The sequence below is a fragment of the Oryctolagus cuniculus genome, chromosome 11 (genome assembly GCF_964237555.1).
Source record: "Oryctolagus cuniculus chromosome 11, mOryCun1.1, whole genome shotgun sequence".
NCBI classification, from domain to species: Eukaryota; Metazoa; Chordata; class Mammalia; order Lagomorpha; family Leporidae; genus Oryctolagus; species Oryctolagus cuniculus.
Window position 1 is genome coordinate 104,311,885 of NC_091442.1, and position 22,728 is coordinate 104,334,612.

General features: G+C 41.2%; 1 protein-coding gene across 1 annotated transcript in view; it reads left to right on the forward strand.

Moving 5' to 3' along the window:
- Positions 1–22,728, forward strand: part of UTP20 (UTP20 small subunit processome component) — a 103,719-nt gene that overhangs the window by 17,407 nt on the left and 63,584 nt on the right. Inside the window, exons 13-22 of the mRNA XM_008256963.4 lie at positions 279–434; positions 563–651; positions 1,887–1,992; positions 6,412–6,562; positions 8,246–8,308; positions 9,781–9,939; positions 13,810–13,886; positions 15,228–15,307; positions 15,544–15,787; positions 21,840–22,025. Coding sequence (XP_008255185.1) covers positions 279–434; positions 563–651; positions 1,887–1,992; positions 6,412–6,562; positions 8,246–8,308; positions 9,781–9,939; positions 13,810–13,886; positions 15,228–15,307; positions 15,544–15,787; positions 21,840–22,025 — 1,311 coding nt within the window. The remainder of the gene's footprint in view (positions 1–278; positions 435–562; positions 652–1,886; positions 1,993–6,411; positions 6,563–8,245; positions 8,309–9,780; positions 9,940–13,809; positions 13,887–15,227; positions 15,308–15,543; positions 15,788–21,839; positions 22,026–22,728) is intronic.

The following is a 22,728-nucleotide window of genomic DNA, read 5'->3' on the forward strand; positions in this document are numbered from 1 at the left end:
CTTGTCCTGCAGCACAAAATTGAGAAGTAACGGTTGAAACTAGAAGTCTCAGGTTAAGTTATGAAGCAAAGTAAAATAAAATGAGAAACAGGTAGAAGCAATGGAGTTGAAAGGCCTTTCAGTGAAAATTGTTTGGTTCTTTAAATTCAGTCACAATTACCAGTTTCCTCCTCCTGCAGTGCTCCCCAATGAGAAGAAACCAGTTTTATTTTGGACTTTATAAGGCAAGAGCCATTATATTCTCTTCTGTTCTGAACATTTATCTTTTCGTCCTTCAGGTACTGTTTAAAGCAGAAGAAGACTAGATCTAAAGGAGGAAAGGAACTGTTTCCAGTATTGAACCATCTCTTATCAATAATTCAGTCACCCCCAAAGAAAGATCCCACTTACCTTTCACAGTCTTGGGCAGCCCTTGTAGTGTTACCTCATGTTAGGTAAGGGAATAAACTATGTTTAATTTTGAAAGAGATGCTTAACATGCTGATTAAAATATGTTAACCATTCCTTGCCATTCTGTGAAAAAATCATTGTCACTTTGAGCTTTTCCCTTTTTCTTGGACAGACCTCTTGAGAAAGAAAAGGTGATACCACTGGTCACATGCTGCATAGAATCACTGCTCAAGACTGTTGACAGAGGGAGCTTTGGAAAAGGTCAGTCACAATCACCATTTGTTCTCTTTTCTTCCTTCTGTGACACATCCAGACTAACTGTAAACACATGGGATATCAAAGAATAATACTAGCATTGTGTTCTGGCATGACCTCCTCTGTGTGATAAATACAGAAAGAAGGTGAGATGCACGGTTTCACTGGTACCCCGTAATGTGGTGACCAGGTCAAGGTGCCTTAAACATAAGGAAGATCAAAAGGATGTCAGGAAGTTGAAGATCATTCATGGTTAAGCCCCAGCCTATGTCTTGTTTCACATCTCTCACACCCACGCTACTCATGGGATACACCTTATGCTGCAGGCATTTCCATTTGCTCACCCTAAGTTAGACACATTCTTTAAAACTGTCTGGCCGCCCTTGAACATGTGATCCCTCTGCCCAGAGAGCTTTCTAAGTCTTTGTCGTTCAGTGAGTTCTAATTTTCAAAACTCAAGAGCAACACCTGTAGGAAGGCCTCCATGCCTCCTCTTCCAGTCAGAATTAGACTGCCGTGCCACAAACACCATTTCCTATCGTATACTCCTGCATCTACCCCAGTAGCCTGAGAGCAGCATTGAAAAGCAAGCATTTTATTTCTTTCCAGTATTTTTTTCAATACATGTATAAAATATAGTCATTCATTCACTTAAATGTTAATGTGCTACATTCTATGTTAGATGCTAAGTTGATAGACAGTAACATACACTTTCCACATCTCAGGTTCTCAGTGGTTATATGGGACTTAGTGGTTGCCGTATTGGATTGTGGCTACATAGCAGCACAGGATTTCTACCATTGCTGACGGTTCTGTTAGCCAGCACTAGCCACTGGACATGTGACTACTTATAAATTAGAGAAGTGAAATCAATATGAGTTTTACACAAAGAGAGTTTCCAAGCTTTTTTAAAAAGTCCAAATTTGTTCTACTCAAAAGTGTCTAGCTTTAGAAATGCTGGAGGGTGAAACCATTATACTTCATCCTCATCTTGGTTAGTGGAACATAATGTATTATTTGTTTCTGAAAAGATATTTTTGAATATCTTAAAGCAAATAAGATATAAGACTTGGAAAGTTCTCTTTCCTGCTCCTTTCTGTTACATTTGGAATTTGACATGTAATTCTGTAGAAGATGCTTTAAGAACTTCCTGTAAGTAGCAAGTGCTAGGTAATGGGTGTTTGATAGTTATTATGTCAAGGAAGTAAGTAATGTGGGTTTTTCTGTTTTTCTGAGCTTAGGAAACTTATTTGTTCTTTGCCAAGCCGTAAATACTCTGCTAAGTTTGGAAGAATCTTCTGAACTACTTCATTTGGTTCCTGTGGAACGTGTGAAGAATTTAGTGCTGTAAGTAAACATGCCTTTATTTGACTTAATAATGAGTGTAGTGTGCAAGCCTCTGTTTTTGTAAGATCTTGGACATAAAGATCACTTTGGTCTATTTTATACCTGGATTGCGTTCACGTAGTAAGATTTAACATTGATTTAGATTTTCTAATTACAATAAGTATGATTTTTGACAGTCTTTAAGGCAGATTCATCTTTGTAGAGGGGTATTTTTTTGTATGTGTACATTAGTGTTGTAAAGCACAAAAGGTTTCTAACTCTGATTATTCCCGGCCATAGTATTACTCAGTGTTCTCCTTCCATAACTTCTTTAGTGATTCCAACACACACCTTCCCACTGCTTTCATAGTCTGCCTCAGCTCATCCTGAGCTACATTTAAAAACACTTGTCTGCAGTCATTTTTCTGTATGCTGAAACAACTCCTTTTTGGTTTATTTGTTTGATGTTTTAGGTTTAGCCAGCCCTTGACTTTGACACAAAGCCATTATTTTTTTTTTAAAGATTTATTTATTTGAAAGAGTTACACACAGAGAAGGAGAGGCAGAGAGAGAGAGAGGGAGAGGTCTTCCTTCCATTGGTTCACTCCCCAGTTGGCTGCAGCGGCTGGAGCTGCAACAATCTGAAGCCAGGAGCTTCTTCCAGGTCTCCCATGTGGGTGCAGGATCCCAAGGACTTGGACCATCTTCTACTGCTTTTCCAGGCCATAGCAGAGAGCTGGATCAGAAGTGCAGCAACTGAGACTCGAACCGGCACTCATATGGGATGCCGGCACTGCAGGTCGTGGCCTTACCCGCTGTGCCACAGCACCAGCCCTGACAAAGCCATTATTGAGGAGCCAGTAATTCACCCTTTCTAAGAAAGAGGTGAGGCCTTTTGAAAATCTAATGAGCTTGTTCGGTTTTTCTGGAATCTAGCTCATTTTACTCCTGTGCTTTTTAAAGCAGATTTACTTATTTTAAATCGGATTTTACTTAATCAAATAAATCTTTAAAAAATTCATTTGCTTTTCTCATGTAGCAGGTCTTTTTTAGGCACTGGAAAAAATAGTGGATGAAACTGACAAAATTCCCTGCCTTCATGTTCTAGCACAAAGAGACACTAAACAGAATGAACAAGTAAAATATGCAGTTTTTTAGAAGATGCCACGTGTAGAACAGAGACAAGGGGAAAGGAATCTAGAGGTTAGGCTCAGTAGCGGTTTTAAGGGTTTTAAGTCACGTAGGCCTTACCAAAAAGACATTTGAGCAGAAGCCTGAAGGCAATGAGGCAGTAAGCAGTGAGCACAGCTGGGGGTTGGGGATGCTGATGGGTGAGTGCCTGGCTTGAGGAGCAAGGAGCCCATTGTGGAGTGAAGCCAGCAGGTAGAGAGAGTGATAGACGAGGACATAGAGGTGGGGGTGGGAGACTGAGCGACCTTTAGATCACTATATTCAACTGAGTGAAAGGGGAGGCCACAGGAGGATTTTTAGCAGGGGATAACCTGAGACTAAACTGCATCACTCTGGCTTCTGAGTCAAGAAAAGCTGGGGAAGAATAAAGGAGATCAATTAGGAGACTTAATGCAGTGAAACAGATTATATTTCCGCCTCTGCATGAAGTTGACATTTCCCCGTGGCTAATTTAATTGGTTTGAATTAACTTGCTTCAGGGAGGGTTATTTATCATATTTTGTATCCCCTTTGTCTTGACCAGTCTGGTTAAACTTCCCACACTTTTGTTTTTTGTACAAGCAATTGACTGTGACTCTAGAGGTTTGAACAAAATGCACACATAGCATGACCCCTGGAGACCTCCGAGTGACACTTACCCTCAGAGGTCCAAAAATCTCCCGACAGGAGTGGGACAGTTTTTGAGGGTTGGGGTGTAAGCTCCCAGTGTAGATGCAGGACTCCGAACATGGTGCTGTCCTGGTTTGCTGGTGGTGCATCTCACTTTCACAGCCAGCCAGCCTGGGTTCAGTGTCATCTTCACTACTTTCTAACTCTTTATACCCTTGCAGCCTTGAGTGAGTGAGTTAGCCTCAACTGTATTATTGTTAAAGAGAATAGTTTTAAAAAAAACAGGTGATTAAAAAGTGCAATGCATGCAGTATTAACAAATTATATTTGCTGTGTCTTATTTTGTGCCAGTCACTGTTCTGAGTCCTTCACATACATTGTTTAATTTTATCCTCACAACAACTCCTTGATGTATAGGTACTGTTACTGCAGATGAAAGAAGCAAAGCTTCAAAACAGGACCCTGGCCGAAGCCGCCATCTCTGGGTTATTGTCCCAGCCTCCTAATGAGCGTCATTGCTGCTACCCTTGCGCTGCTGCTCTCTGTTCTGTACCCAGCAACCAGAATGGTTCTTTCAAGTGTCACACAGATGGTGTCACTCCATTGCCAGCACCCTTAGTACAGTGTTTCTCAGCTGAGCGCATTTGTAGAGGACAGTTTTGGTTGCCACAACTGGGAGGGACAAGAGGACTGCTCCTGGAATTTAGTGGGTTGAGGCCAGCAGTGGTGTTCAGTAACCCACAGTGCACAACAGAGTTCTCCCGAGCTGCTGTTGGGAAACCGTGTTCTTGCAATATCTCATCCAGACCTTCCTGCTCCTCGGGGCTCTGTGTGACCTCACTTGGCTCCTTGGGCCATGTTCAGCCACTCTTCCTTGTTAATGCAGCTCCAGCCAGACTGACTAGTTGGTGTTTCCAAGGATGAGCACCCCTCAGTCTGGGACTTGGCTTCACTGTTCCCTCTACCTAGAGTGCTTTCTTCCACATGTCCTTTTAGCTCAGTTGTTACCTCCTCAGTCTCTGCTTTCCATGACTACCCTGCAGGAAACTGCCTCTCCCATCCTGCCTGTCCTGCACACCAGCCTCTCTCTCTAGCCTCCTTCTCTGGTTTACTCTTCTCCACACCACTCATCACTGGCATACACAATTAATTAATTAATTAATTAACTAACTATCTTCTACTAGAATGTAAGTTCAAGGAAGATAGGGACTTCGTCTTTTGTTCACTGCTGTGTCCACAGTATCTGCAAAGTCAGTGGCACATGGTAGACACTCAGTAAATATGAGGGTATTTAAAAATGTTTCTAAAAAATGGAGTGAAAGATAAGTTTATATGATGCAAAACATTTTTGAAATCCATACATAGTGTCTTCCTAATATGTGTTTTTCATTATCATTTTGAACACCCCCTTGTATACATGATTTCAAAATGTGTTTGCAACATTACAAACATCTTTTACTTCCATTTCCTGTGAAGTCTTGGAAATTCCCTATACTTGTTGTGGGAAGATGGTGCATGGCAGGTAAGCAGCTTGCTGTGGTCATGTCACTGATGAGTGATGGGGCTGGGTCCAGACCAGGGCTGCCTTAGCCCAGGGGTTAGATGCCAGACCACTCTTCGGTATTGCTTTCCTCATTGGCTCAGTGCCCAGCCTGTGGCAAACACTTGTGACTGTCATTTACAGCTGTGTGGAGCCTTGGATTTATAGTCAAAATAGCATATTCTAGTCCTACTGGTGCCTCCACCCACCTATGTCCTTGAGTATACCACTCACTGTTACTAGGCCTTGGATTCCTCTTTTGTGAAATGATGCCAAATGTCTATGTGTAAAACTTCTATGTGTTGTCTTTTTTTTTTTTCTTTGAAGATTTATTTTATTTATTTGAAAGACAGAGTCACAGATACAGATAGAGCCAGAGAGACAGAGGTCTTCCATCTGCTGGTTCACTCCCCAAATGGCTGCAACAGCCAGCGCTGAGCTGATCCAAAACCAGGAGCCAGAAGCTTCTTCCAGGTCTCCCACATGGTGCAGAGGCCCAAGCACGTGGGCCATATTGTACTACTTTCCCAGGCCATAGCAGAGAGCTGGATTGGAAGTGGAGCATGCGGGACATGAACCAGCACCCATTTGGAATGCTGGGTCTGCAGGCTGGGGCTTTAACTTGCTGCACCACAACACTGGCCCCTATATGTTGCCTTTTTTTTTTTTTTTTTTTAAATGTTTATTTGAAAGGCAGAGTGACAGAGAGAGAGAGAGGGAGAAAGGTCTTCCATCCAGTGGTTCAATGATCATATGCTTAAAACAGCCAGGGCTGAGCCAGGCTGAAGCCTGGAAATGGGAATTCCATCCATGTCTACCTTGTGGGTAGCAGGGACCGAAGTACATGACCCATCACCTGTTGCCTCTCAGTGTACAAATCAGCAGGAAGCTAGATGAGAAGCAGAGTAGCCAGTAGTTGAACTAGCACTCTGATATGGTATATGGGCATTTCAAGTGGTGTCTTCACCACTTGAAACAATGCCTGTCTCTGTGTGTTACCTTTTATGCTTTTTTCATCAGTGATAATTTTCCAACGATTCTGTTATCTAAGTATTTTTAGTGTATGGAACAGTTTGAGTCTAACAAACGTCTTATTGCAGAATGTTTCCTTCGGAGCCATCTGTGTTGCTGTTGGCTGATCTCTATTATCAGAGACTCTCCTTATGTGGCTGCAAGGGGCCACTTTCAGAAGAAAATTTAATGGAACTATTTCCCAAGTTGCAAGCAAACATTTCAACAGGTGTATCCAAGGTAATGCTGTTTCGTGGTGTGATCTTAGTCTCCTCCTTCTGTTTCTATTTGTATTACCAGTGTGTATTGGCATTAATTAGAAAATGCTGCTGTGGGATGATTTCTGTTTAAAGCAGTGATTCCTGAACACTGCCTACAAACTGATCGCAGCAGGATTATTTAGGGAGGTGAATAAAAATACAAATTCCAAATCCCTACCCACAGATATTCTGATTCAGTAGAATTTGGGTGAAACTGAAAAATCTACATTACTTTTGACAAGTCCTCTAGGTGATTCTGCTGCTCTCAGGTATATAGAAATACCAGAATACAATACTTAGGAACAAAAATGGCCAATTTCTCTTGAATGGTAAGGTTAATCAGCTTCTTTGTCTTTAATACAGAGATGTACATAGTGCCATACAGTTGTGCATCCATGATCCGAAATCTGAAATACTCCAAAATCAAAATTCTTTGAGCAGTAACTCAAAAGTTTCTGAGTTTGGAGATATGTGAATCTGAGGATTTTTTTGTTTGGTTGATTTGGTTTGGTTTTATTTATTTATTTGGAAATCAGAGTTACAGAGAGAAGGAGAGACGGATACAGAGATCCTCCATCTGTTAGCCCATTCTCCTAACGGCTGCAACAGCCAGGGCTGTGCCATGCCAAAGCCAGAAACCTGGGCCATCCTCCACCACCTTCCCAAGCACACCAGCGCGCAGCTGGATGGGAAGTGGAACAGCTGGGATTCAAACCACCTCAGGCTGTGGCTCAACCCACCATGCCACAGTGTTGGCCTCTGATTCTAAGTTCTGATTAAGGATGTTCAGCCAATAAAGTCTGCATAAATATTGGAAAGTCCTGGAAACTCCAAAATCTGAAACACTTTTGTACTCAAGCATTTCAGAAAAGGAACAGTCAACCTGTAGCCAGACACACTACATGGTATTAAGGCCAACCTCCTAAGTCTAGGCTAGTCTTTCTTTGTTCTATGCACTGTTTGATTAAGGTATTAGTTGGTGTTAAATATGAAATAAGGTGTGGAGTATACATATAGGAGAATACTTTGGAACGTTAATGGAAAATGGAATTCAAAGAGTTGTTGGGGCCAGCACTGTAAACCTGCCACCTGCAGTCTGGTATCCCTTATGGGCACCGGTTCAAGTCCTGGCTGCTCCACTTGGAATCCAGCTCTCTGCTATGGCCTGGGAAAGCAGTGGAAAATGGCCCAAGTCTTTGGACACCTGTACCCCTGTAGGAGGCCTGGAGGGAACTCCTGGCTCCTGGCTTCAGATCGGTACAGCTCTGGCTGTTATGGCCAAGTGGGGAGTGAACCAGTGGATGGGAGACCTCTCTCTCTCTCTCCCTCTCCCTCTCCCTCTCCCTCCCTCCCTCCCTCTCTCCTTCTTCTCTCTGTGTAACTCTGACTTTCAAATAAATAAATAAATCTTTAAAAAAAAAAGTTTGTCACCAAAATAAAGTTGAAATCCATGCATACAGCAAATCTTGAAAAAATTCATGAAAAATGTGTATTTCAAAAACCATGCGTGGATTTCAAAATTTTGTACATCAAAATAAATGTCTTTTAATTCCATTTTCCATGAACTTTATGAAATACCTTGTATTCACTATCTCACTGATTGAATCAGTGTCTTTCTGTTGTTCAACTTTAGAATTTGAAACGTGTCTTTTACTTTCTCTAGATTCGACTTTTGACAATAAGGATCCTAAACCATTTTGATGTTCGGCTTCCAGAAATGAAGGAGGTATTTTAAATATTTGGATAGTTTTTAAAAAAACATAAGTCTACAATATTTTTAGATGTCCAAAATATCTGCAGAAGATTAACTTTATATATAATTGTCATAAAAACTGATATATTTTGTGATGTTTACTCCCACCTGCTAACAAGACCACCAGTGAGCCGCGGCGGCCATTGGAGGGTGAACCAACTGCAAAGGAAGACCTTTCTCTCTGTCTCTCTCTCTCACTGTGTCCACTCTGCCTGTCAAAAAAAAAAAAAAAAAAAAAAAAAAGACCACCAGTGAAAATCCACTTAATTGTTGAATATTCTTTCATATTTTTTGTATATACACGTGTAATTTAAATGGGTCATGTCAGGTTTTCCTCATTTCTTTTGAAGTTGGCATGGTACTCCACAGTTCCAAATATCTTAGCCAAGTCCCTGTTGATGGATAATTAGGTGAGTTTTTATAGATTTTCAGCATTTCAGACAGTATTGTAGTAAAAAATATTAGTAGGTGCTAATAACACTGCCATACAGATTATTTTTGTGTAGGGAAGTATTCCCATCCTGTAAATTACTAGAAGTAAAATTGTGTAGTGAAAGTTAGAGGGTATTTCAAGAAGTTTATGGGAAAATGGAATTGAAAGGTAAGTTTATTTTGGTGCAAGAATTTTTGAAATCCATGCTGTTTTTTCATGTGTGTTTTTCCATGAACCTTCTGATGATCCCTCATATATTTGTATTTCAAAAAAATTCTTTGGGAGCTGGCACTGTGGCGCAGTGGGTTGACTCCCTGGCCTGAAGCGCTGGCATCCCATATGGGCGCCGGTTCAAGACCCCGCTGCTCTACTTCCAACCCAGCTCTCTGCTGTGGCCTGGGAAAGCAGTGGAAGATGGCCCAAGTCCTTGGGCCCCTGCACCCACGTGGGAGACCCAGAGGAAGCTCCTGGCTCCTGGCCTCGGATTGGCGCAGCTCCTGTGGTTGCAGCCAATTGGGGAGTGAACCATCGGATGGAAGACCTCTCCCTCTCTCTCTCTCTCTGCCTCTCCTTCTCTCTCTGTGAAACTCTGCCTTTCAAATAAATAAATCTTTAAAAAAATTTTTTGCACCAAAATAAACAACTTTTAATTTGATGTCCCACAAACTTTTGACTTACCCATATGTATATATTCACTTTCTTTATTTCAATGGATGTTAATGCATGTTGCCAAGCAGTTTGAGTCATTTTGAGAATGACTTTCCTGTTTTCCATTTGTCAGTTGTATATCACTTTTATGCCTGAAGTATCTTCCAAAAAAAAAAAAAAAGTAAGAGGTATGAAGAAAAAAAGGAATCACTTAGAAAAACAAACAAGAAAGGTGTAGCTTATTTAATTTAAAACATTAACATAATCTGATTTTTTTTCTCTTTTTAGACCTTTGGTCACATTACATGTTCTCTTTGGAAAATCAAAATCATAACCTATGTTTTGGGTTTCCCTTACCGTTCAGGATGATGGGCTCTCAGAGCGGCAGTCCGCCTTTGCTATATTACGTCAGGCTGAACTTGTGCCAGCAACTGTGAATGATTACCGGGAGAAGCTTCTTCATCTGAGAAAACTGAGACATGATGTGGTGCGGACTGCAGTCCCTGATGGACCATTGCAGGAGGTGAAAAAGGATCCTTTTTTCCTGTTAATTTATATTTCAAATCCTGTTTGTGGAAGCATTTTAAGTAGTCACCAAAAAAATAAAAAATAAAAGAGGTAGATCCCCAGTCTCTTAGATGTTTTGAGTCAGACAGCTCTGCCAGCCTTTTAAACAGTGGAAATGCTTTAGTTCTCTTGTAAGTATGTGCAGGTGTGAAGCAGTTATAGCCAGTCCTCATTCGGTTTTATTCTTGCTTTTCCTGGTACAACAGAGAAGTGGCTACTTGAGCAGTTTGTTTCACTTAGGTAGAGTGTCTCTGGGCCATCTTATTGGTTACAGCATGTTGCATTGGAGCATTTTAAGATGTAAGACTCCATTTTTAGAGCTTCTCGAGCTTCATTAGCCTCTTAATTGCTTCATTAGCCTCTTAAACGGTAATGAATTAGATAAGTTTGCAAGTTAACCCTTATCACAAAAACTCTTAAACTGGTTTTAGAGACAGTGCTTTGAAAATGCAGATTCCATTTTAAAAAGAAAAATAAATAAATAAGTGTTTAACCTAGTGGTTAAGATGCTTGCATTCTTTGGGGCTGGTGCTATGGTGTAGTAGTAGGTGCCAGCATTCCATATAGGCACCAGTTCAAGTCCTGGCTGCTCTGATTCTGCTCCAGCTCCCTGCTAATCATCTGGGAAAGCAATAGAAGATGGCCCAAGTCCTTGGGTCCCTGCTACCCATGTGGGAGACCTGGAAGAAGCTCCTGGCTCTTGGTTTCAGAACAGCCAAGCTCCAGCTGTTGTGGCCATTTGGGGAGTGAACCTGCGCATGGAAGACCTTTCTCTTTATCTCACCCTCTCTGTCTATAACTCTGCCTCTCAAATAGATAAATCTTCAAATCAAATAAAAAGATGCTCGCATCCCACATTGGAATGCCTGGATTTTATTTCTAGTTCCAGCTTCCTGCCAATACAGACCTTAGGAGGCATCAATGATAGCCCAAGTAGTTGGGTCTCTGCCACCCACATGGGAGGTGTGAATTGAGTTCTCAGCTCCAGGTTCCAGCCCTGGCTCAGTACCAGCCATTGCAGGCATCTGGGGGAGTGAATCAGTGGACGGGAGAGCTCATGTGCTTTTTCTGTGCCTTTTGACTCTACCTCTCAAAGAAAAGTTGAGAAAGGAAAAAGTTTTAAAGCTTTTAGAATGTAAATGATTTTAGTCCAGGGGTAGGCTGTGGAAATGTATTAGATAAAGCAGAACTGAAGATTTTATTTATTTATTGGAGAGGTAGAGTTATAGAAAGAGAGAGGGAGAGACCAAGAGAAAGGTCTTCTCTCTGCTTGTTTACTCCCCAAATGACCACAACAGCCAGAGCTAGGCGGATCCAGAGCCAGGAGCTTCTTTCAGGTCTCCCATGCAGGTGCAGGGACCCAAAGACTTGGGCCGTCTGTTGCTGCTTTCCCAGGCCATAGCAGAGAGCTGGATTGGAAGAGGAACAGCTGGGACATAACCTGGCACTCACCTGCGATGCCAGCGCTGCAGGCGGAGTCTTAGCTTACTATATACCACAGCCCTGGCCCTAGCTATTATGATTATTAAAATTAACCTTTTATTTGAGCCGGCGCCGTGGCTCAATAGGCTAATCCTCCACCTTGCGGCGCCGGCACACCGGGTTCTAGTCCCGGTTGGGGCGCCGGATTCTGTCCCGGTTGCCCCTCTTCCAGGCCAGCTCTCTGCTATGGCCAGGGAGTGCAGTGGAGGATGGCCCAGGTGCTTGGGCCCTGCACCCCATGGGAGACCAGGAAAAGCACCTGGATCCTGGCTCCTGCCATCGGATCAGCGCGGTGCGCCGGCTGCAGCGGCGGCCATTGGAGGGTGAACCAACGGCAAAGGAAGACCTTTCTCTCTGTCTCTCTCTCTCACTGTCCACTCTGCCTGTCCAAAAAAAAAAAAAAAAAAAAAAAAAAAAACACACATTTAAAATTAACCTTTTATCTAACGTAAGTATTGACCACCAATAACTGGGTGCTCATGATGCAAAAGCCCAGCCCCTTCCTTTCAGAAAGGCTAAAGTCTCAGCGCCAAAAAGGACTAGAAAACATATCATAGCATAAGAATATTCAGAAAGGACCAGCCTGTGGTCTGTATTTACAAAATGCTTCATGAATTTCCTACTCAGTATTCTGTTATACATTTAGCCATTTAGTAAGCATTTGCTATGTTTTGGTCATCAAATTGGACTTTAGGGATACAAAGACAATTGAGTACATAAACCTACCTTAAAGAGACATAAAGCCTGCTAGGGACTCACAGATATGTAACCAGTAAAGCATAGTGGGGTATAGTCCAGAGTCTTCACTGAGAAAATCACTCTAAAGCGGTGTCCTGTCAAAGGATTACATCTCCAGAAACTCAAGTAGGAAGTGTGTTTCAACCAGGTGGCGCAAGAGAGGCGCAAATGATGTCAAATAACAGGTTTATTCAGGGATGCAAGCAGCTCTATATGTCTAGATGGCAGCTGCGGGGGGTTGGGGGAGTGAGGGTCGTGATGAGATAACTAAAGCTCACGTCTCAGAGTCTGGATTTATGTAGATTTATAAGCCACATAATTATCTACCTGAGCCTTTGTCTTCAATATCTGCACTTCTTCTGGACACTTCTTAGGACAAGATGCCATTAATTCTTTCAGTTGTTTGTTATGTTTTATTTATAGCACTTCTGAAGTATCAAGGGTTATGTGAAGTGCTGGTTTTACAAGCGACAAAACTGACATAGGCCTTGTCTAGTGCTTCTGATGTTAGCTTCTAGATCAGTAAAGAAAGGTGATGAGATAAGTAGTTGATTAAAGGAAGAGTGGGGCATTCAGTCTTTATTATCATTTCCCCTTTTCCTTTTGTTAGAAATACTATTACTCAAACACATGGATGAAAAGTGAGCTTCTGGAACAATTTGAGTTGGAAGGAGAAATTCAAAGGCTATTTGAGTCAACAAACTGGGTTGAGATTCCTTGGCTAAGCCATTGTGAACTTTGCTAATAGGAAATCTGTTGAAATATACTTCATTTTAACTCCCTGGTTTAATGACCAACCTTCTGCTTATCCTTTGGGGACAGAAAAATGGAGCCTGCCAAAGGGAAGTGCCCAGAAATCTAGTTGCTGTTGTTTTGATTTCTCACTGGGGATTGAGGAACTAAGAAAAAGTAGCTATTCATTATCTGAAAATTAATTTCTATTCTTAAACAGTGCTGTGCTGTGAGGGAGCCATTTCCCTAGCAAGCATCAGATTGCTACCGTCTACTTAGCACAGAGCCACAGTACAAGGGTCACTGGGGATTCTATTTGGAGACTCGCTTCAGGCTCTTATGGAGCACTTGTTATATGTGCCAGGCACCACTCTCAGGGCTTTATGTGCTTAACATATTTCATCTGCATAGTTGTCATAGGGGGCAAGTGCTGTTTCTGTGTTCATTTTACAGAGATGGGAACTGAGGTACAAAGAGGTTTAGTAAACTACTGAAATGCATTTAGTGCAACTATTGAAATGCTGCTTGGGATGCCGACACCCCATATCATAGAGCCTAGGTTCGAGTCCTAGGTCTGCTCCAAATTCTAACCACTTGCTGATGAGCACCCTGGGAGGCAACAGATGATGGCCCAAGTACTTAGGTCCCTGCAACCCACTTTGGAGACCCAGATGTAAATAACATTTTAGGGAAAGGAGAAAAATTAATTATTATACATTGAATTCTGGACTGGTATTGATACCTGTTTTGTTACAGCACAGCTTCTTTCCGAATTTCAGATTATTGGTAGGGGTGCTTGCATTTCAGTACTTCGGTTCTGCCTTTTTGCTGTAGCTCATGACCCATTCACTAACCTAGTCTCCTGTGATTGCAGGTGCCACTTCGTTATTTACTAGGCATGTTATATATTAACTTCAGTGCACTGTGGGATCCTGTTATTGAACTTATAAGGTGAGCATGGGATAAATGGATGAAGTTATTACCCATTAACTGCTGCAGAATGATGGGGCCAGAGTTATAATCCAAGTTGTGATTTAAGTGAGTGGGTATGAGCAGTTTATGTATATTTTTTGTATGCATTAAAATAACTTTAGAGTACTTTTACTTTTTAATTTAGATCATACTTATACATTGAAGATTTTTGCAGTTGATATTTTTTACAGTAAGAAAGTTATAAGAATTGTACTTTTATTTATATTGAGTTATTGAACCATATTTTAAATTAAAAATTAAGAATTTTTCAAAACTGGTGCTGTCCAATATCTAAAATCTTTCAGCTCTGAAAAAAAACCCTGAAGTTCACACAGAAAATACATATATTGGAGCAGGCTCCCAATTCCAGCTTCCTGCTAATGCATACCCTGGGGGGCAGCAGGTGATGACTCAAGTACTTGAGTTACTGCCACCCATATGGGAGACATAGATGGAGTTCCAGGCTCTTGGTTTCCACCTGCCCCAGCTCTGGCTGATGTGCACATTTGGGAAGTGAACTAGCAGATGAGTGTTCCATCTGTCTCAGTCTCTCAGCCTCTCAAATAAATTTTAAGAATTTAAAAAAATAAAAACCAAATCTCTTACCAATTTGGTCTGCCTTTTATTGTGCTTTGAGAAGACAGGGAGAATCTGCTGTGCTTGTGACCAATAGCCCCGTATCAAAAATCCTTCAATTATTGAATCTCTTTAATGGTTCTCCATCGTGGTTGTGTTATCTTCCTGTTGAGCACATCTTTCTATTCAGAAATTGTTTTTCCATGTATGATATACAAGATACATAGGTCATGTCTTGTGTGAACTTTATGCATATTTGGAAATTAATGACAAAGAATATAAAAAATTCACTTAGGATATCAGCTTTATAAACAGTTTATATTATTCATCTAATATGCCCTCATTAAGTTCTGAAAAGTATTTCATATAGTTAATGATTATTTTGCTTTTGTGTTAATAAGTACATTTTAATTTGGTGGAAGGAAAACCAACATTTTTAAATTAGTTTCGAATAGTCTGACTTTTCTCTCCAGGCAGATGCTTTTATTCCCTAATGCCCTATTTCCAATACTGTGCCTTTAAAAATATTCTTTTCAAAGAGAGCTATTGAAAATTTTTACGACTATAAAAATAGTTTTTGCAGTGCAGGCATTTTGAAAAATAGAAATGCAAAAATTGCTTACACCCTAAAATTAAAGGATAAACTAATTAGCATTTTAGTAATATCCATTTAATTTTTTCCTGTGAGAGGTCGCAAAATAAGAATCATATTATGTGCTTTGTTTTGTGATCTTTTTCTCTTAGTTCTCATGCACATGAAATGGAAAATAAACAATTTTGGAAAGTCTACTATGAACATCTAGAAAAAGCAGCTACACATGCTGGTATGTAAGGGGGCATGAGGGGCTGGGAAGAAAGGTGTTTGTGTAAGTATTTAATCTTTGCTGCTTAATCGCACATGAAATTAGAAACAGAAATGAGGCATGTATTATTTTTTATAACCTTTGGATATGTGTTATTCTTTCCTTATGTATCAGAGATGGAAATGTCTTCTCTTGAATTGGAAATATGGGACAGAAGTTAATATTTCTCTAGTGGTTATGACTTGTTTCTCTTGCAGAGAAAGAACTACAGAATGATCTAACAGATGAGGAGAAGTCCATTGGAGATGAAAGTTGGGAGCAGACCCAGGAAGGGGATGTTGGAGCTCTTTATCATGCACAGTTAGCATTAAAAACAGATTGTCGGGAAAGACTGGACCATACCAACTTTCGGTTTTTGCTCTGGCGAGCTCTAGCAAAATTCCCAGAGAGAGTAGAGCCACGGTCCAGGGAACTCTCTCCACTTTTCTTGAGATTTATCAAGTAAGTGTTCTCTTGATAAGATAAGAAGTATGAACCTCTAAAATTGGTTGAGTTCTTTATACATCTGTCTTTTTTTTTTTTTTTTCAAATTTACTTTACTGTAACATAGCAGGTAAAGCTGCCGCCTACAGTGCCAGCTACCCATATGGGCGCCAGTTCGAATCCTGGCTGCTCCTCTTCCAGTCCAGCTCTTGGCTATGGCTGGGATAGCATTAGAAGATGGCCCAAGTCCTACGGCCCCTGCACCCATGTGGGAGACCTGGGAGAAGCTCCAGGCTCCTGGCTTTGCATTGGCCCAGCTCAGGCCATTGTGGCCATTTGAGGAGTGAACCAGCGGATGGATGACTTCTCTCTGCCTCTGTCTCTCTGTAACTCTGCCTTTCAAATAAGTAACTAGGTCTTTAAAAAAATAATAAAGATTTATTTTATTTATTTTAAAGGCAGAATGACAGGCAAAGAGAGAAAGAGTTTCTATCCACTGGTTATAGATAACTGCAATGACCAGGGCTGGGCCAGGTCAGAGTCAGAGCTCCATCCAGGTACACGTGGGCGCTCCCCTGCTGCCATCCCAGCATCATTAAAAGGGAGCCATCTCAGAAGTAGAGCAGCTAGGGCTCAAACTGATGCTCCCATGGGGGTTGCTGGTGCCATAAGCAGCGTCTTAGCCCACTGTTCCACATTGCTGGCTCCAGTTTTTTCAAAACATTGCATATCTATTAAGCATTGGCTTTGTCAATAACAAACCAGTTTTGGTCGCCACTTAATTTTAGCCCACATTATTAATAAGAAATTAATAAGTATTAATAAGGTATTAATGTTAATAAGTATTAATAAGAAATTACAGTTTATAAGATAACGAGGGCCAAATTGAGGCTGATCATTGTACAAAGGCCTTGCTGTTTCCTGCCCTGTTTGTTGTTTTATTGCCTGTTCAGAGCTTGAAGGTATTTTACTTTGAACCAACCTGCTGTTTTGAACTTCTTGATGGCACCCATGATGCTAAGGAATGTGCTGGCAAAGAATAGGAAAAGCTTTCTGGAACATTGTTTTGTTTTGACTGGATTTGATATGTGAAAGTGTGATTGCTTTAAACTCGAAAGACAAGTAGTGTGTTGTGCAGAGCAGAACAAAGCACTCAGTAGAGAGTGTGTCTTTCTGTGATAATTTCATCATGTGGAAAGATACTCTAGGGATTAGGTTTAGTGGACCATGAACCACAATATGCTTGGCTTGTTGAAGGAGCAGCAGGGACATCTGTGTGGCTAAAGCAGACTGATCCAGGGAGGAAATGAATGGAGATGAACAAAAAGTTAACAAGAGACCAAATGTGGCTACTACGTTAAGAACCTTGGTGAAATGAGAAGCCATTGGGAAATTTGAGCAAAAGGATGAAATGACTTAAGTCTTCTTAAGGATATTTCTGGCTGCTGTGTTGAGAATAAACTGAGAATGGTAGTGATGAGCATAGAGAGACCAGTCAGATGAGATTGCAAGATCGGCAGACAAAAAAGCAAGAAATGATGGTGACTAAACCAAAGTGATAACAGTGAAAATGGTTTTTTTTGAAGGATTTCAATTCAAAAAGATACATTTTTGAAGGATTGCAACTGAATCAGCCTATGAAATTTGCCAGCATGTCAGATTCAAGATTAGGTGTGCATGGTAGTATGAAAATAAGGGAAGAAGGGCACATAAAGGGTAAAATCAAGAATGTTTCTTAAGGTTTTGCCTTGAGCATCTAGAAGTAGAGAGTTAGCATTTACTGAGATTAGGAGGAATGCAGGAAATGCAGGTTTGTGGGGGAGAATCAAGAATTTTTTTTTGTAAGATTTATTTATTTGAAAGTCAAAATTACAGAGAGGGAGGGAGACAGATCTTCAGTCTGTTGATTCACTCCCCAGATGGCTGCAATGACCGGGACTGGACTAGGCCAAAGCCAGGAGCTGGGAGCTTCTTGGAGGTCTCCTGTGTCGGGGACAGAGGCCCAAGTACTTGGGCCATCTTCTGCTGCTTTTCCAGGCCATTAGCAGGGAGCTGGATTAGAAGTGGAGCTGCCAGGACTCGATCCAGTTCCCATATGGGATGCCAGCATTGCAGAAGGCAGCTTTACCCACTATACCACAACCCCAGCCCCAAGAGTTCATTTGTATATGTGTTAAAGTTTGGAATACTGAATAGGTACATAACTAGAGATGTCAAGTAGCCATTGAATTTAGAAGTTTGAAATTCAAGGAAAAAGTTTGCTCTGGAGACAATAAATTGGGAATCATCAGTACATGGATGGTGTTTAAAATCGTCTGGCAAGGAATGACATCACCTAGGGTATAATGTAGAAACAGGACTTCCAAGGACTGACATGATATTGAGAGGTCGTTAGACAAGGATCAGGCAAAGGAAACCAGCAAAGAGGGATAGAAGAACCAAGACCACTTGGTATCCTGGAAGCAAAGTGAAAAGTTAAGTTCAGTAAAGGAGTATCAGTTAAATCAGATATTTCTGGAAAGCCAGTGAGATCAGGAGTAAGAACTGACCATTGGCATTGGAGGTGACCTTAAGAAATGTTTTGGTTAATCTAGTAGAGATGAAAAGCTTTGTTAAAATCAGCTCAGGAGAAAATAGAGAGGAAAAAATAAAAAACAATAAATGTGTACAGTTCTTATAAAAAAAATAAGCAGATGTAGAGTAGTAGATGGAAGGAAATATGGGTACAGAATGGGAGCTTCTGTTATTAGGGTTTTAATTTTTTTTTTTTTTTGACAGAGTTAGACAATGAGAGAGAGAGACAGAAAGGTCTTCCTTTTTCCGTTGGTTCATCCTCCAAGTGGCCGCTACGGCCAGTGCGTTGCAGACTTGGGCCATCTTCTACTGCTTCCCCAGACTATAGCAGAGAGCTGGATTGGAAGAGGAGCATCTGGGACTAGAACCGATGCCCATATGGGATGCTGGCGCTTCAGACCAGAGTGTTAACCCGCTGCGCCACAGCGCCGGCCCGAGGCTTTTAATTTAAGATTTAAACAGCATGTGATGTTGGTGAAAATGATCCAGAAGAGAGGTGGAAATTGGTGATGCAAGAGAGGACAAAATTACTAGACCCATGCCTTTGAAAATATAAGCAGAGTTAGGATCAAGTGTATAAGTGAAAAGGTTTTACAAGGCTGGCGTAGTGGGACTAAGCTGCTGCCTACAATCCTGGCATCTCATATGGGCATGGTTCGAGTCCTGTCTGCTCCACTCCAATCCAGTTCTATGCTATTGTGCCTAGGAAAGCAGTGTAAGATGGCCCAAATGCTTGGGCCCCTGCCATCCATGTGGTAGACCTGGATGGAGTTCCAGGCACCTGACTGTGACGTAGCTCAGCCCTAGCCATTGCAGCCATTTGAGAGGTGACCTAGCAGATGGAAGATCTCTCTCTGTCTCTCTCTTTCCCAGTAAGTCTGGCTTTCAAATAAAAAAATAAATCGGAAGGAAGGAAGGAAGGGAGGGAGGGAGGGAGGAAGGAAGGAAGGGAGGAAAGATTTTGCATGAATAATTCATTCTGGCAGAGGTTACAAGCAAAGATGTAATAGGTCAATGAAAATGGTAGCAGAAGAGTAATGATTTTCTCTTTTTCACATAATTATTTAGGTATAAATTTGTTTCTGGAGTGAGAACAGTGGTATTTAGCTGCTTTTCCCTTGTTTTGAAGGTCATATAAAAAGTTTACCAGTTCTTTGGAATTGCAAGGAGTTATGCATATGCAAGCTGGTATTAAAGGTGTTTATAGGATATGAAGCTTCACTTTGTTAATGTTCCAAGTTTTTCCTGAAGAGATAGATTACTCCTTAGCTTAAGGATAAAGGCCTTACTCTAAACAGTACAGTGTGCTGTGGGGATGGAGATGGAAAGAAGAGCTGCAACAGGAAGTGGGTTTCTTGAGTTTAGGAAGACTTAGAAAATAAAAATTAAAAATATTTAAATTAACACTAGTTGGCACTGATTACCTAAAACTAATACTTTTAAGGAAGATGTTCTAAACTAATGGAAAATCCAAATATCACCTTTAATGCTGACTTTGAAATATATTTTGAGTTTTTATTTTGATTTTTTTGGCTAGTAGTATGTTTCAGTCTGTTTGATAGTAGAACTGATTTGAATCCCTGGAAGTATTGTCTGAGAATAACTAAACTGGAGCAGGAATGAATGACTAACAATGGCAAGGATGTCCCAATAATAGGTGACACTTAATGGGAACTTACTGTGTACTCTGCACTGTTAGAAATGCTTTGTGTGAATGAGCTCATGTGATGAGCAAGTGAACATGCCATGCATGGAGAGAGAGGTCAAAAACGCATAGTATATGGTTAATTGAAGGGTGATTTGTTTTTGAGTGGATGATGGTGCAGTCTATAACTGACATAGCAACTTTGCTCATCTCATACAGTCATCCATTTTACTTTTAAGTGCTAGATTTTGCTAAATGAGAATATGAAGAATGATCATGTTCTGATCCTCAAGTTGTAGTTTAGTGTGTTAATCTGAAGGTTAATCTGGGTTAACCTGGCATTTCTTTTAGGAGCACTGGTAGGGTGCCATTGTCAGACATGTTACTTCATCAGTGTATTTTTGAGTAAAGACTTGAAAGCCCATCTGATCAGTTTCCTAACTTCTCCAGCCCAGTACCTGTGCACAGACACAGCAAAATATCATTTTGATAAATGAATGAAAGTGACAGAAGGTACTGAATGACTGACTTTGACATAATATTCATTAACTACAAGAGTGATTGGAATTAGTAAGAACAAGTTAAAGAGGTAGAATTTAATTAGAACAAAAATGAATACCAACTACTGAAGCTTAGTTTTGGGAAGATAAAATAAAAGCTTACAGATTATCTTTGCCTGCACATTTGAATCTGCATTGTGTTGTGGTTGCTCCCAATAGCTGTAGAGTTTATCATTCTATTTATTTTATTAGAACATAGCTGGAGGGCTGAATTTTGTTGTGATGCTATTTTTGAATGAACATCGACAAGGTAGAGTATATCTGGTGGAAAGTGACAGTATAGTACTAACACTATACTTTAGCCATTTAGTGTAATTCCCCCTTTAAGTCCTTTCATCTGGAATTATGATTCCAAACATAGGGAGGTTAATTTCAGCTCAATCCAAAATAGACGTTTTGACATTTTAAATTCTATTTTTTTTAAACAATTCCTTCTTGCCCCATCAGAGTCTTCTTATTTTTTAAGATTTTTATTTATTTATTTGAGAGATAGAGTTACAGAAAAGAGAGGGAGAGACAGAGAAGAAGGTCTTCCATCCAGTGGTTCACTCCTCAAATGGCCACAACAGCTAGAGCTGAATCATTCCAAAGCAGGGAGCCAGTAGCTTCTTCCAGGTCTCCTGCACTGGTGCAGGGACTCAAGGTCTTAGGCCATCTTCCACTTCTTTCCCAGGCGATAGCAGAGAGCTGGATCAGAAGAGGAGCAGCTGGAACATGAACCAGTGCCCATAGAGGACACTGGTGACGCAGGCATAGGCTTAGCCCACTACACCACAGTGCGGCCCCTTAAAAAAGAGTAATTGTCAGCCGGCGCCGCCGCTCACCAGGCTAATCCTCCACCTGCGGCACCGGCACTCCGGGTTCTAGTCCCAGTTGGGGCGCCGGTTCTGCCCCGGTTGCTCCTCTTCCAGTCCAGCTCTCTGCTGAGGCCTGGGAAGGCAGTGGAGGATGGCCCAAGTGCTTGAGCCCTGCACCTGCATGGGAAACCAGAAGGAAGCACCTGGCTCCTGGCTTCGGATCAGCGCAGCACACCAGCCATAGCGGCCACTTGGGGGATGAACCAATGGAAGGAAGACCTTTCTTTCTCTCTCTGTCTCTCTCACTGTCTAACTCTGCCTGTCCAAAAAAAAAAAAAAAAAAAAAAAAGTAATGTTATGGAAGCTTGACTGAGGTGCTTCTGATGTCTCTTAAATGTGTGATTCTGTGAACCGTGAGTATCTCTCACATACAGAATTAAGACTTTTCAGGTTAGTGTGCACTGCTCATCTTACCCCGTCTCTCTTTACCACAGTAATGAGTATTACCCAGCAGATCTGCAGATTGCTCCTACCCAGGATTTGCGAAGAAAAGGCAAAGGGGTAGCCGCAGAAGAAATGGAAGAGGAACCTGTCCCGGTAGATGAGGAAGAGTTGGAGGAAGAGATGTTGCCCCAAGATGAGCCCTCACAGAAGAAAAGGACAAGAAGGGCAGCAGCAAAGTGAGTTCAGCGTTGCTGGGAGGCCACAATCCACAGTCCTAAGGACAGGAAGAGCTCTTAGGTCCTAAATCCGGAATAGCGTTGCATAAGATTAACTGCTCAAGTTGTTGTTTACCTGAATACCACATCTTCCCAGGGCTTTCTTTTATAGCCCAAAGAAAACTGTCTTCTGAGTGGTTTGGTTGCTTGCCTTTTTTTTTTTTTTTGGTTCAGCTTCAGAATGTTAGTTGGGAGGACCTTTGCAGTCATCTAATCATATTGTTTTTTGGTAAATGAGAGCTTGGGGCTTGGAGCATTTGAATCCTGTTTGACCTTTGTTGCCCGTTTTCATTGCCCTGGGGCATTATTTATGTTTGGTGTTAAGGGAACACGTAATGGAACATCTTCTCTCTCATAAATGAGCGCCTCAGCACTTTGGCTCTGCCTTTTGGCTTGTCTCCTACTTGTTACTATTTTTTTCTTGCTGTTGTTATACTCTTATTCCCTTGGTTATTTGTTTACCTAAATTTTTAGAAACCTAAAATAATGACTGTAGTTTCAGAAGTTATTTCAGCTTACTTGAAAATTGTCTGAAGTGAGGTGTCTAAGACCCCCTGGATTTGTGTTAACACTTTATGTCTCAATCCCATGTGCCCATTTGTTGAGCATTTCCTGTGAGCCAGTTATTCATTCATCCATTCAGCAACTGTTTCAAGTGTCTTTT